Below are 16,455 nucleotides of genomic sequence, written 5' to 3' on the forward strand. Positions count from 1 at the left end.
TAAGTTTTAACATCTGAAGAGGTTATACAGTAAGACTGGATTTTGTCCTGCCAGCTTATAGGGGATATTTTCCTCCAAATTATCTGCAATATGTGGATAGTTAATAAAGCAGTAGCGTGAAGATAGCAGTTAAATAAAAAACTACAATTAATAATAAATTTAATGCATAACTAACACGTCTAGTCCACATTCTGGATGGAAAATGGCTCTACATAGACATAGCCAAAGTATATCAACACAGCTGATAATGTGGGATAAGAAATGACTTTTCAAGAAAAGCTCCAAAAAATCAGCATTGCAGCCAAGTAATACCTGTATTAATTTAGAAAACGGGTGTTGAGAGTTTAATCTAAACAGACATAGAGGGGCTTTACATGTAAGAGTTACACGTCTTTCCAAATCACAGACCTATTCCACAAAGGCAATCTTGGATGTGGAGGGATTGCCGGAGAACAAGATTTGTGGTCACATATTGGTAAGGATCCCGACCAAATAACAACTACAGGACAAAGGAAGATATTCTTTTTATATGTAGTCTAATCTAAAAAATAAATTAAAAATAAATAGATATAAAAGTTGCTTTTTTATTTCCCTGAAAAGGTGTTGTTTTTATTTAGGTTGTAGAAATTATTTCCCCACCTTGTTTTCTCCTCTAAGCTGAGCTGGTGCTAAGGGCAATTTCAGGGTAACCAGTAAACCTTACGGGATTCCATTCCACCCTGAGCAGCAGTCCTCAAAAATCAGGAAATTACAGCCATATCTGAAGTGACCAGCAACCAAAGGCAATTCATAAGGCTTAGGTGGACTGTTCTAGAAGCTGATAATGTGGTATGTTGATGTTTGTTTTTAAAATGGGTTTGGTTTTCAGTATAGCTAGAAAATGGCTCCCTGCTATACAGCAGGATTAGAAAGTGAACTCCTGGAGTCAAATATCTCCCAGCAAAATTAAACAATCACCTCATGCACACCTTCTCAAACCGCAAGCCATGAGTGTCAGCCAAAGGAGGCTGCAAAAAGACAAAGAAAATACTATGCAGCTTATTAATTTTTCTGTGAGAGATGGAAGGTAAGAAATATTTGAGAAGATGATAAAGAACTATCCTATTCTATATGAAAAGTTTTAAAATAATTTGAAGAACCACCATGATAAATGTACATTGTAAATCTGGGCTCCTTTAAGTCTACAAACCCTCTAAGTTGCAGCAACAGCCCACATCAATAAAATTTATCTCTTCCTCAATCTGTACATTCACAATGCATAAAATAGTACCAGCCCTATTACATTAATATTCATGACAAGCTCAGGGAACCAGAAGACAAGCAGTACTTGCTAAGGCACAAAAGCAACGTACAAGTCTCACATAGCTGCATTGCCCATGTTTCTCAAAAATGAACCTCAGCTCAGAGGAGTGATTTGCTTCCAGGAAACACAAAAGGCAGACACGCTGCGCCGTGCTGGGCAGAAAAATGCAAACAAATACAAATGCAAACAAATGCAATTTATGGTTTTACACTGAATCTAAAGCATTCTCAGGTTCAGTGCTTTCAGTGTGTTGTAACACACAGCATCTGTGTACCCAGCCCCCTGAGCAGGAAGACAGGGATGGGGAGCAGAATGAAGTCCCCATAGTCCAAGGGGAAATGGTTAGTGGCCTGCTACACTACTTACACACACACAGGTTTATGAGCTTGGATGGGATCCACCCAAAGGTACTGAGGGAGCTGGCAGAAGTGCTCACCAACCCACTTTCAATCTTTTATCAGCAGTCCTTGCTAACTGGGGAGGTCCCAGATGACTGGAGTTTAGCAAATGTGACGCCCATCTACAAGAAGGCAAGAAGGGCTGGAAGGAGGATCCAGGGAACTACAGGCCAGTCAGTCTGACCTTGGTGCCAGGGAAGGTTATGGAGCAGATCATCCTGAGTGCCGTCACATGGCACATACAGGACAACCAGGTGATCAGGCCCAGCCAGCATGGCTTCATGAAAGGCAGGTCCTGCTTAACTAACCTGATCTCCTTCTATGAGAAGGTCACATGCTTAGTAGATGAGGGAAAGGCTGTGGATGTTGTCTACCTAGACTTTAGTAAAGCCTTTGACACCATTTCCCACAGTATTCTCCTGGAGAAACTGGCCGCTCATGGCTTGGACAGGTGTACTCTGCTGGATAAAAACTGGCTGGAAGGCCAGGCCCAAAGAGTTGTGGTGAATGGAGCTAAATCCAGTTGGTGGCCAGTCACAAGTGCTGTTCCCCAGGGCTCAGTGTTGGGGCCAGTTCTGTTTGATATCTTTATCAATGATCTGGACAAGGAGATCAAGTGCACCCTCAGTAAGTTTGCAGACGACACCAAGTTGGGCAGGAGTGTCAATCTGCTTGAGGGAAGAAAGGCTCTACAGAGGGATCTGGACAGGCTGGAACATTGGGCCAAGGTCAATTGTACAAGGCCTAACAAGGCTCAGTGCTTCAGTCACAACAATCCCCTGCAATGCTACAGGCTTGGGGAAGAGTGGCTGGAAAGCTGCCTGGCAGAGAAAGGTCTGGGGGTGTTGGTTGACAGCCGGCTGAAGATGAGCCAGCTGTGTGCCCAGGTGGCCACAAAGGCCAACAGCATCCTGGCTTGTATCAGGAATAGTGTGCCCAGCAGGAGTAGGGCAGTGATTGTGCCCCTAGACTCAGCACTGGTGAGGCCACACCTTGAATACTGTGTTCAGTTTTGCGCTCCTCAGTACAAGAAGGATACTGAGTTGCTGGAGCATGTCCAGAGAAGGGCAACAAAGCTGGTGAAGGGTCTAGAGAGCAGGTCTTATGAGGAGCAGCTGAGGGAACTGGGGTTGTTTAGCCTGGAGAGGAGGAGACTGAGGGGAGACCTTATCGCTCTCTACAACTACCTGAAAGGAGGTTGTAGTGAGGTGGGTGTTGGTCTCTTCTCCCAAGTAACAAGCAACAGAATGAGAGGAAATGGCCTCAAGCTATGCCAGGGGAGGTTTAGACTGTGTATTAGGAAATATTACTTCAGTGGAAGGGTTGTCAAGATTGGAACAGGCTGCCCAGGGAAGTGGTTGAGTCACCATCCCTGGAGGCATTTAAAAGACATTTGGATGTGGTGCTTAGAGACAAGGTTTAGTGGTGAACTGGCAGTGTTAGGTTTATGGTTGTACTCGATCTTAAAGGTCTTTTCCAACCTATAGGATTCTGTGTTTATTCTAGTAGATATTCTGCCATGTTTTTTCAGAGTAGTTAAGTTATGATCTCAGATGTCTGTCCCAACAATACTTCGGAGATGGCAAAAAGGGGTATTTCTTTACAGCCACAGTTCAAATTACAAGGTATTACCTGGAGATGCTGACAGAATTGGGTTTGCACTAACAGATGTGCTGTGAACAGCACCAGCAGCTTCAAGGCAGACATGCAGTCCTCTCTTTCACGCCAGCCAAGGGCCACGGAGACTGCCTGTGGACAATGATTCCAGGGAGAATATGCAAAGCCCATCATCATGCCTTGCTCTACAACACCCCCACCCCCACCCCCATTTATTTAAAAAAAATTAAAATCCAAGAATTAAGAAAGTGGGAGATGAAGAACTATCAAACCCAGAAACATCCACAGAAATGTTCACCAGGTTTCTTAACTCTTTTATCAAGGAGAGAGACAACAGGTATCGTTTCAGGAGTCCAAAGAGGTTAAAGAGAGGGGAAGAAAAAAAAAATGCACACAGAAATAAAACCCTTCCCACATGCTGCTGAGTATGATTTTTTTTGAGCCACATCTGTGATTTGGCTTTCAAAACACACAGTGAATCCCTCAAAGGTAAAATTAATGGTTGTACACTGCTTCTAATGCCATGGATACTATTCTGATATATTTGCTGGGAGAAACTTGGTCTGCCATAAGGCTGTACTGGGACAGTAACAAGAGGAATACGTTTTCAAGACATCTCAGAAAGCTGTCGAAGGAGCCTACTACTCAGGGAGAAGTAATACATTGCAATCTGCATGGTTAATGTTGACTCAGAAGATGGGTAGGAAGAGAAGCTTCATCAAACACACAAAAGGCTGCGCTGAATGTTTCACAGCTGAACTGCTTTATATACCAAAGTAAGTTCTTGCTGCCAAAAATACATAAAACCATGGGCATATTTCCTATGAGCTTTTACTAAAAGGCAAGGAATCTTCCTGGTAGAAGTAACAGCAAAATTTGTTCTCCCCCTTCCTCTCGTGCCCCTGTCACCCAGGATAGCTGAGATGTTTTAAATTCTGCGTTCTGGGTAACAACATTCCAAATTTTTCAAATATTTGAAAGCAACATTCCCCTTTTGAAATACTTAATTATTATTTCTGCTAGGAGTATAGTAATTAACTTCTGCTTACCTACACTTAAATATGACATTCAGGAGGAGGAGTCTGAGAAAGCATACCTTCATGTTGAGGGGAATCACCAGACACAACAATATGATAAACTCACACTTCATCCATCTCTTTGCTCATACAAAATTGCATAAGGACACAAGCATGCTTAGCATGAAAATCCACTGTGGCATAAAATATCCAGCATATTCAAAGCTCACCACAGCTTCATAAGAACTGCATGTGAAAACCTTACCATAACCACACACCTACCTAGCAAATCACACCTGCTAAAGAGAATGGAACTTGAGTTTAAAATTGTTTCTCCAGGTTGAGCTATGGAAATACATTGTATTTCACAAAGTGAAAGTGCTGAACAGCAATCCAATAAGAAGAAATAATAATTTTTCAAAATGTAAATTTTAAAAAAAGATTAGCTGATTACTGATAATCTTAAACATTTAAACAAACCCATCCACATAGTCAAAACTTGCTCTTTAGTGGTTAAACTACTGCAGGAATTTTGGCACAAAGTCTTTTTACAAATTAAGTATTGTTTTACACGTCCCAAATGTGTTAGTCATAAACATTAGCAGAGGAATACAAATCACAACTTTTTAATAACCCTGCAGTAATTCCGAACTTGTTCATCTGAACTTATTTAGCTTGTTTTTCCTTCATGACTGGATAAAGCAGACTGCAGGATTTTGTGCAGTGCCAGGTCTTGGCTCCATCAGTTGTTCATTAAACAAGATCTGGAATTTAGCATTGGATTGAATGCACATGGGAACTCATGTGAAGCTGCTCGTATATCATTGATAGCTCCGTTGCTAACACAGAGTTTATCCAAGACCGTACATTTTTCGTTGACTTGAACAAAGCTGTTCACCATCCTCTGTTTTTGACGTCAGTGGACAACTACCCACTAACAGTATCTGTCACTACAAAATGCTTGGAATTTCCTCACTTATAAAAGCTGGAAAGTTTCAAGTACAGACCTTTCATTAAAAAAAAAATAGTACACATTATTAGATTTTCAGGATAAGAATATTTTGTGATTATTAGGATAGGACATTTTAATTCTCACTGAATATTTTTTCCAGTAACTTAAGAGCTCAGATGTAAACAGCACCACTGACTGTAAGGAATGGATGTCTAAAAACATAATTTTTCTTTTCTGTTCCTGAAAACCATGGACTCAAATGTATGCTAATTCCTCCACACATAAGCACCACAGTGAGGTGATTAAGATTTCCCACATTCACTGGATGCTACAATCATTCCAGTAGGATCAATGTTGGACAGTATCTAGCATTTAACAAATATGTAGAAAACCACCACCCCAGCATAAACCAGGCTATTTACATTCACTGCCTCTTTTCTACACCTCCTTGATTCTTGCAAGTGAAACGGCCCACATTGAAGAAAGTCATACTGGTGGAGGCTCCCTCTGGAGCACAGAATTACCTCCTGAGAACAACATACAATGCTCCTTCTAGGCGAGCTCAGTGCAGGCTGCCTGGGTAGCCCTCACTGCTCGCATGAGCCAGGAGCAGAACAGCTGACTGCATGCAACCAGTTCAGACATCCATCTCGACACAGAGACGTATTCTACCCCTGCTGGAGGTTTTTGTGCTGACAATAATGCATTTCAACCTTGATCTAAAAGCCAAGCTGCTGCTTCACAAACACACCACTTGCTTCTGACCCCTCTGATTTGGCCGAAAGCAAACAAACATATAAACAAAACCCAGAACTTCATTGGTACGATACAGTAGAAAGTCCCCCTTTTCAGTGTGTCACGATACCATCAGCTATTAGCCCTGAGACTGACATTCATTTTTAAACATCCAGTTTTAATCTTCTACGGAACTCTGGATTTACTATCTTGAGACTCCCATCTTCCCCAAATGTGTTTCCATTCTTTTCTCTATGGAAAACCGCTTTCACAGAGAGCAGTCTTTCACCTTTGTTTTTCAGGATACTAATATTTTATGTATGACATGCATATAATACATCTATCTGTATCATAGTTATAAAAGGTTATAGTCATAACAAGTCTATCTCACTGTAAAAGTGTGATCGTGTTACTCTGCTTATTAGACATAACCCATATCCGAAATACCAGGTATCTGTTGCTTCAGGCGGTTGTGACAAATCACAGAAATGTCATAAATGACTTGTTCGCCTCTTGGAATCAAAGCTCTCTATTTTTCCAATTATGTCATCCATCTATGAAGGAACATAATTATTCATTGATTTGATTACTAAGAAATGGTGTTATTTCGATTTTCTACATGCAAGCTGAACAAACACAAGGACTACTAATGGCTGAATGTCTCTAGTTCTAGACACAGAAAATAAGATATACCTGACCAGATCTACAGATACAACTTTCTCCCTTTACAGGAGGGAATGGACAAAAAATCAAATTTATTTTTAAAAGTAGAAAAATTAGTAAAATCCTAAGGACTACTCTGTCAAAATGGATAAAGCAACAGAAGTATTGAAGAAATTATATTAAAAGCTTGTTAGCGACAAGTTTCAGTTCACAAAAATGTATGTACTCCTATTCTCAAAGGACAACTCATCTCTTTTGAAGTGATTGCACTAGGAAAGGTATATCCTACCAAAAAAAAAATATAAACACTTGCAAGAAACCTGCAGCTGCTTCACCTTATTCTGAAAGGAGCTTCAATTTTCACAACTGCATGATCTCTGAGAAACAGTTCCAAGCAGATGATATGATCTGATCTTTGGCTCCAAGGCCATTCCCATATGTACTTTAGAAATAGTGCCCACACTGGCTTTACAGCTCTCCAGTTTTGTAGAATTTTATCTTCTGAGTGAGCCTTGTCCCTCTTATCAGGGTTCTCCCACTCTGCTATTGTGACATCTTCAAAGAAAGAATGTAAAGTCAGAGCTAACATCTTTCTGATAGGAAGGATCTGACTGGTGATCTTCCCCCCACCCCCCTGCCATTTGAATATTTATATGTGTACATATATATATTTATAAATGTTTAGATTTCATCAAAGAAAGACGGAGAACATAGATCAATTTTGTCCAACTGATCAGTCAAGTATTCGAAGAAGCTGCCTCTCTGTGGAGTAAGCAGAGAAACTGAATTTATGCAAAAGATGTTCCATACATGTCTTTAATTTGTATTTGCATTTTACATTTATGGAACGAGAAAATTTTGAAGGATGTAGATGCTTTCCTTCTACAGAGCAGCAGTGGGTCATTTCTGCATTTCATTAATATATGAAGCCCAACATCCTACTTTCACACGATCTTTCTTGTGATAGGGAGGTATTCTGTAACAATGTTCTTAAATGCTTCCCTTGACTGGTGAGAGTAACAGTAATAAAAGGTCTCTACCTTCATCAAATGGAAATCAAACCATCTTTAACACCAGTCACACTAGTTCAAAACACCTATTTTGTGTTAGGTCCCTGTGTTGGTACTCTTATGTAAGACCATGCAATGTAAGACAGTGTATTAAGTAAGGGACCGCAAAAATCACAGTAACTTATCCATTTATCGGAAAATCTGTTGTTGAGCCAACAAAACAGCCTACAGCATATCCAGGATAATTCTAAAGTAGAAGAATATCTAAGTCCACAGAGCTAGGTTGCTTCCCATACAGAATCTTGTTCAGACCCTGCCTGCATACTTCTACAAGCAACTTCTATCATTGGCCCACCTTAAAGGACTTGAGATTCAAGGTTTCATCACTGTACGTCAGCTGATCTGCAGCAAAGTTTTGTATGAGCTCTTCTGGGCAGTAAATAATTCACGCTCTTCTAAACCTCCTTCATTGAGGAGAGACTGAATCTAGTACAATGCAACTAGTAATGAGAAGTCCACATTAAACACTTTCACCAGGCACTGGAACACTTTCAAAGCTGAGTAATTATGATCCCCTGTAGTTTCATAGGTTAAGAAAAGCTAAAGAACAACTTTGAAGTTGCTTGTTGATGTCACAGAGTTAAGTGTTTTATATACTTAGCATACTGAGTTCCTAAAATAAACTTTTTTTTTTTTTAAGCCAGCCAGTCTTCTGCAGTGCATAATGGCCAGTGTTTACAGGCAATGTAGGGACAGAACACAAAGTGCTTCTGTCCCCTTCATACCATCCCAGCCTCCCAGTTATCAGCAGCATGTGAACCTTCTAAACTAGAGGCTTCATACAAGACCATCACATTCAGCAGGTATGGATCGATCTCTGAGCCTGTCCAAATCAAATACAATCTAAGGTCTATATTGCTATTGCTAACAACTGTAGTAATAACAACATACTTCTACTAGTTGAACTTCAGAAACACATGAAAAACATTTCAAAGTTGTTAAATTGAATGGCAAGGAGAAGAATTCTGATCTGCAGCATTTTCTTCAGGTTAATTTATCTTGAATATTCAACAGTAGGCATATCTACGAGCAAGAGACAGGATTATCTGAAGGAAACTGTCTATCCTCAAGCCCTGCTGTCAGCAGAAAAAAATGAATCGTGAAGCCTCTGAAAACATCAACTCTTGCCACTTTGTGTCAGGTATGGCAAATTATTTCTATTATTTTTACAATTAAACAAACAAACAAACAAACAAACCCAGGTAGGTTGAAGCCATAAAATCACCACCAGTGGAACCAGGAAGCCTTTGTTCCCATTCTCTCATGTCTTTGCAGTATCAAGCAGCCTTCACTTTTTGCTGGGTATGTATTCTGCTAAGTGAATAAAGACTTAGTAATCGATTTAATTACACTCAGTAATAAGCTTTTCCTTTTCAGCTGTTAAAAACACTTAATGATTCAGATTCAGTTTGTAAAAATTATGAGGTGTTCTTTTAAAATCTTCATCCAAGAAGTTGCTCAGGTACTGCAAAGACAACCAAAGGCAAGCCTACGCAGGCAGGGGCAGGCAGGGCTGAGTTCTTTTGCCTGTTGTGTTCCCAGCTGGCCAGACACAAACCAGCTCCAGCCCAAAACATGAAACTGTTTTCATGTGATGTGTCCAAGGTAATAGGCTTTATTTAGATACAACACTGCAATAATACCTCTATATAGCCTCAAGATCAGAGCAGGCTCCCATCAGACGGCTCAGAGGCCAGGCAGCTGAGCTCTTTCCTCCACCAGACATGCTGGCTTCAAAATGCTAATAAATGTTATCGGGGTTGCTTTCCCTATAGCAAGTGACAATTCTCACATGAAGTCCCTTTCATTCAAGACTGTAAATATATACCTTAAGACACGAGGACAGAAGAAATCCATACTCGGTTATAATGGAAATCAGGGCTCAGTCCTGCAAATTCTTACTCTGACTCAAAGCTCCTCTGAAAGTCAGTGGAACCACTCTCATGAGCAATGTCCAGGTGGATAAGATTCTTATCCACCTGGCCTTATTGTCCTCTTGTCAATATTTTGTTTTTTAAATTAAATTACTTGTATTCCAGTGCTGAAGTATAACAGGATTCTGTATGCAAACAAGTACCAACAAATATGTCAACAACTCTCTAAACACTGCTTCCCAAAGTATTTCTGCAAGTCTACTGCCAGAGACGTTCCACATACCAAGCTGTGCACTGAGTTCACAACACATACAAATACAGTTACAAAAGCAAAGTCTAATTTTACAAAGGCTCCAAAATGATGCATTCAAATTTTGCTCACGAATAGTCACATGTGGAAGCCAGCAGCCTGTGTGTCTGCATCTTACCTACTCACTCTGACTACTTTGCCTGTCAGAGAGCAAAGCCCAAACATAACTCTGAGTTGTTGCTTTAAATATATCGGCAAATTCTACTCTCAGGACGTTACTTTACAGCAGCAGAAGCAGCCCACTTATAAATCACCCCATCTCATCCCATTCTGCCTTACCATACAAGTGTCTCAAAATACAGGACAATGATGCACAGTGTGCTGTGTGTCCCAAGTACATGCAGATCATTCAAGGATTGTCTCCCCTTGCACTTCTTTTTTTGTTCCTTTTTACTTCTGACTGGTGATATCAGTAAGATACATAAATATGCTTATTTCACCATGTCAGGGTGAGATTTATTAATTTGGTTTTACACTAGTCACACACTTGAATCGACAGGAAAGCATTTTAACACAGCTAAAAACAGTATTTTTTTTTAACAACAGAAGTACAAATTCAATGCAGAGTAACAGAAACTCATTTCAGCATTCAGAGCTCTCAAGTAAGAGTTTAACAGAATAGAAGCTTGGAAATGTGATAGAGGAAACTTCCATTAAGTGTACAAGTCCAATTTCCAATTAATGTAAACTAAAAGTGCCAAATAATAATCTAAAACAAAAACATCCTTCATCCTCCCCCTGCCCCGCCTCTAGTAGATTTAGTTTAACAGTATCCAGCCCAGCTTCTTTTGACTGCTAGTTGGGTAAACAAAGAGACAACTGACTTTAAGATAATTCCCAAAATGATAGAAAATAGGACTAGAGATGAGATATAATGCAGTTTTGCCGCTATTAGCTAATGTCTTTATAAGGTGCCTTGAGAGCCACAGAGGTAAGGAGAGTAGCTCTGACAATGCAGACATACCCCCTACCCAAACATTCTGGTTTTATGAAATAACCTTTGCTTACATGAAAAGGGCATCCTACTAAAATTAAAACCAAAAGCAAATAAAAAGGGATATTTCAAGATAGACAGCTATGAAGTTTTCTCAAGAAATCTTAGTTTACACATATATAGGAATAAGTTTTCTGTCCAGAACGTCTTCGAATTTAAACAAATGAGAAGGCTACTACTAGTACAGTTACAGACACTTGTAGCCTGGAAAGGATTATATCAGTGCAGAGTTACATCTTCCCAGAGCAGACATGGAACAAGTTGGAGCAGTCTGGGACTTACACATGCTAAGCATACTGACAGTAAACGTTCAGGAAAAGAAAAAAGGAGGGGAAAAAAAGTTGAATCACACCCTAACTAAAAAGGCCTCGCTGGTACAAAAATCTTTGCCTAAGTTAAGGTCTATACAGAAAGACACAGGACTAAAAATACAATGCCTCGTGGTTTAAAAACAACAGAGGAAATCTGAAGAGAAAAATGGAATTAGGATGGAAGTTTGTAGGAGAGAGAAACAAGAAGAAAACAGAAGAAACAAAAGCAAATGTAAAGCATGAAAAGAAGCTTGTTGAAGGAAAAGATAAACAAGAACAAACATTAGTACCTTAGGGGTGGGAGGAAGCTAAAAAAACCAAACCTGCTGACTTATTTCATATCAGACTAGGAATTAATTAATATTCAACTGTATTTCCCTTAGCTACCAATCTATTTACATCTAAACTATCAATAGTTTTATCTATAGCCATAATAAACCACAGATTAAGTATCTTCCCTTAATTTTTGAATCACCTCCAAAAAAAGGTAAACAACATTCTAGAAGTGAAAGATTACAAATTGGGGAACCCCAAGAAGATTTGCAGCTATCTGTGAAGATAAAAACCAGACATGGACCTTTGCAAAAGGATATGGTCAAACACTAGAGGCAGAATTCTACTGCAGCTGGAGACTAAAACTCAGATAATGAATGCTGAAATATGTAAGAAGAAAAATATTTCCTCTTTTATAATTCGGATGGAGAATAGTGAAAAACGAAGTAATATAGCTCACTTCAAAGTTGTCTTGAATTTTTATGGAGAGTAGACCTTCCAACCTACAGCCACCAACAAGTAGCTGCTTTAGTGGAAATCACATCACTTTACACTACCCCTTAAAATCAAGAAAAGTAATCCAATTCAGAAAAAAAATCACAAATGTAGACCAAACATTTTGAAGAATTCCAGAAAGGGTTGTGCTGAAGAGGGATTTGGGGAACTGAAGACAGTGGTGGCAGCAGCAATGTGGAGCTACCAAAAAGGTGTCTACCAATTCATTGCGAATAGCGTGAATCTCTCATTTCTCCCCCCCCCATTTTTTAGCTGCATGTTGTTTTTGCTGAATGCTATACAGTTAATACAGACTTTTCTGCTGAAACATTATGCCCATACTCACAGCAACAGATGAGCATTCCTGAACTACTTTGCTACCAGAAAGTATGCACTTTATTAGCCTTATCATTGATAAGACATTGCTCAGAACTTTCCATTGCCCTAAACATGAAAATATTAAGTGAAAACAAAACCGAAGCCCTGAGCAACACTGGAGGCATTATGATACACATTTCGTTGTTATCTGAGCTATCTTTAAGGTATCTGTCAGTCTCTCTCCAGCTGCCAGAGACAGATGACCACAAGAGCGCCCTGCTCCCCCCTTGACCCTCAAGGCCCTTTCTACAACAATGCAGCCAGCATTCTACCAGCCCCACTTTGTTCTCCAGTGCTACAGCAAGTGTGGCCAGGTCTCCCTACTCACCATGGAGGGTGGATATGGATGACATCCTGTGGCCTGCTCTTCAGGTGAGCTGCTGTCTCTCTCGCAAAGAGGACTTTGAGTATTGGTTCTCCTGCACTGATGACAGCATCCTCAGATGAAAGTATAGCAGGAGACTGTTCCAGCTGCTGGCAGATGGCAACTTGTATTGTACACTCCTCAAACATTTCTAAGATCTTCACAATTAAGACACCAGATTTATCTGGAAAGTAAATTAAAATGAAAAATAAAAATGCAAAGTCTGGATAAGGAGAAAGACATTCTCACACTCTGAAGACTTGCATCCCTCTGCTCTCTGCAGATCCATCTCACTGCAAAAAATCCACATATGAGTAGAATAAGTTGTCCCACCAAAAGACTTATGTTAAGGTTTTCTGGTCATTTTTAATTTCTTTATAGATACTATTAACTGTGGAGACAAAGGCCTGCCTGCACTTCTTCCAAACATCAATGAAATCACAGACTCCTTACAAGAAGCCCTCTCCCACCACGTTTGAACTTTTTCTTCTTGCAACTCATTCACTTTGTTCAATCTTTTTTTTTTAATTAGATACTGCACAAAATACATTTATTTAAAGACAGAATAATCACACTGTGTTAAAAGTGAAGCTGTGCTTTCCTTCCTTAACCTTTTGCAAAGCAACAGTTGTCAGGGTCCAAGTTAGAAGAGTACCTGTTAGGTACAAAGCATCTAAAAGCTGTTGATTCACATTTAGAGATGAATGTGGAAAAAAAGGGAGAAAGATAGATGTACTACCTAAAAGTAATTACTGCAAAACTGATCATCCATTTTATCAGTAGACAATCAGGATACAGATGGCTCTTGTTTTAAAGCAACATGAACAGATACCAGCATCCCCACTGTTCCATTCTATCTAAGCACTTTTTTCTACACTGAACAAGAAACAACTCCACACTGAAGCGAAATCACTTCCATCTCCCTTTGCAGTCAGCGCAGGGCAGCAGCTACTCAGACAGACCTGCATCTGTACTGTAAGATTACATAAGATTTATTCTCTTTCTCACCTAGCCCTGCTCAGATTTGCACTCTGGTCACTGAGGGAGCAGTTATTGTTACCCACTTAGCAAATGCTATGAGGAGTTAGAGGGGTAAGACAGGATGCCAGAGGACTGGGGTAGCAGAGCCCCAGTTCTACCCATTTTGATTCACAAGTTGCACTGGGAAAAACACAGCATCCCCAGAAAAACAGCTGATATAAATTATTGCCTTCCCACAGCAAAGAAGAAGCAGGGGACTAACTGTGAACGTGGTACTGGAACTTAATGGCAGAGCTGTACTAGTTCTTTGTTTGTTTATTTTAAGGCTCATTTCACAATTGTGAATGCCTTTCCTTTGGAAAATAAATCAAAATATTTTAGTTTCAGTTTATGAGAAACTTCAAAAAAAAAAAAATTAACCCAACCCTCAAGAAACCCAAACCAAAGAAACTGGGCCCTAAAACCTTTCAGGTTTATTAAATAAAGTTCAATTCTACAAAAAAAGGAAAATATTTTGTCCCTGTTTTGTATTCCACAGTCTTTATTACATTTTATACTGAATCTGAAATAAAGTAATTTTGAAATATAAAACTGAAATGTTCTGAAAACCACTTTTATGTGAACCAAATTTTCATCACACGCAACATGCTTCTGCAAAGCGTTCTGTTTCCCATGAACTGGTATTTTCCAGCAGGATAAAGGGTTCCACCAGAAAGTCCCCCATGTGATGTACATAAGCTACTTCTGTCCAATCCTATACAGCTCAACCTCCTTTTCCAGATCTGAGAAGCTGGAGTAAGAGAATCGATCCTTTCTGCCAAGCCCTTTGAGACTGGCTGATGAATAGAGATGGTTGCCACCACTACTCTCCTCACTGCTGTCAGCTTCTCACAGAAAGCTGTAAGATTGCAATGCCACTCCAAATACTCACTACGCTGTGTTAAGGTCTGCTTATGTGCAAACCCCTGCTAAGTGTGAGCACGGACTAGTTTTCTACGCCTAAAGGCAAGGACTTAGAATGTTCACACTTGAATTCTGTTTTGCCTGACTAGCTGCAGTTGTGGTCCTCTGACAACCCCAAGTCATCTGGCACGCATAAACAAATTCTCCCAACCACAAAAATTCTCATCCTTCAAAGTAACTGAGCATTTACCTCTCCCCTCTAGACATACTGCACAATTTGCATTTTCATCCACTTTTAAAACCAAGTCACAAAAAAATCAACTTCAATTTTGAAACACACCAACAGTTTATTAAAAAGAAAAAAAAAAGTATTAAGACAGCTTGTGAGAGAGACTGTTCATCACTTATGAGCTACTTCCGAGTGTTTCTTATGTGCAGAATTTTATGACAATTCTTACTGGTCAGCAGCGTATATGTTACTCAGGTGATAAAGCAGCTTGAAGACATGAATGACAATTTAATAACATTTTTCTTTTAAATACCTCTGACTATAAAGCAGTTAAAAATAGTAGGTAAATCCAGAAATCTATCTATATGAAAGCTTCTAAAAGACATTGGAGGAAAAAACCCTACCAAGGTACCAGTCTCTCTTGCAAGCTAGCCTTAGAGTTGGTGCAAACACTGGGAGCTGATACTAAATGAAGCTGAATGCTTCTACATTAAAAGCAGCACGATTTCAACAATTAGCCAAGTCTCACACTTGGCACACACGCTTATTCTACAGAACCACAATCTTATTTGTTTATTTAGATGCACAGAGATAGTTTAATTTAATTACTCAGAATTTATTATTACTGTTGATAGAACACTCTCTGGAACAACATGGCAAAGCACTTTGGATTCCTGGCATGTGATGAAACACCCAAGTTCAGAACGTAGCTTCGTTTTTAACTCATTTGGCTCTTGTATTGTTATGTCAATCAAAAATAAATCAAACATATGTGGCTGCACACTGAAGGGAGAATTTGCGGGTGAGGAGATGGGCTGGATCACTGCAATTTCTACAGCTTCCAGAGAAGTTTACTTGTTTGTTCATCCATGTGAAAAGCTTACTTTAAGGTTCTGCGATGTTCTCTTTCACCCTTGGATAATTCACAGAAGTTCTCGCTTGCTTGCTGAAGTCCTCATTTACTTAATTTCACCTGCAAAGCAGGATTACAGCCCAAGAAATTCAAACCTGGAGATGTGCAGGTTTCATGGCAATACCTAGCAATCTCAAAAAAGGAAGAATACCTTACAATAATATGTATTTTAAAAGGCGCAAGCAATAACTGCATTGCAGTCCTGCCTATTCCTACACTGCATATTCCTTCATTTCCCATTCTGCTATCTAGAGCATTCATGAATTTCTTTCTTCAGGGTTGGTTTTTAACAAAATCAATGAGCTAATCCAGCTATATTGCAAAGCCACCAAAGCACATGAGCAGATACTAGGGAAAGGAAGGAACAAGTGATGGAAAGGAGGGAGGTGGGCAGGAAGGGACTGAGGGAGGATGGTTCTTTTCAGTGACAGCCCAGCCAGGCTGGATTAAGCCAGTTTCAAACACTATACAGTCACTTTTTCCCCTATGGTGCCAAGGCTGGCCTGTCCTGGAGAAGCTCCTTCAGCACACAGGAAGGACAGGCAAGATGAAGTCCCTGAACAGAGATACCAGCTGTTCAAGGTGCGTGGTCCACAGGCACATTTGATACCATAAGCATACATACATTATACAACTCTTGGTCAGACTCTCTTTCATCCTTTTTGAGCCTCAATGT

At 39.8% G+C, this 16,455-nt stretch overlaps 1 protein-coding gene across 4 annotated transcripts in view; it reads right to left on the reverse strand.

Moving 5' to 3' along the window:
- The window catches only part of SPIDR (scaffold protein involved in DNA repair), a 210,085-nt gene that overhangs the window by 114,823 nt on the left and 78,807 nt on the right, over positions 1-16,455 (reverse strand). For all 4 annotated transcript variants that reach the window (XM_064442752.1, XM_064442755.1, XM_064442754.1 and 1 more), the window contains exon 8: positions 12,718-12,937. In XM_064442752.1, coding sequence (XP_064298822.1) covers positions 12,718-12,937 — 220 coding nt within the window. The remainder of the gene's footprint in view (positions 1-12,717; positions 12,938-16,455) is intronic.

Source organism: Phalacrocorax carbo, chromosome 2 (genome assembly GCF_963921805.1).
Source record: "Phalacrocorax carbo chromosome 2, bPhaCar2.1, whole genome shotgun sequence".
NCBI classification, from domain to species: domain Eukaryota; kingdom Metazoa; phylum Chordata; class Aves; order Suliformes; family Phalacrocoracidae; genus Phalacrocorax; species Phalacrocorax carbo.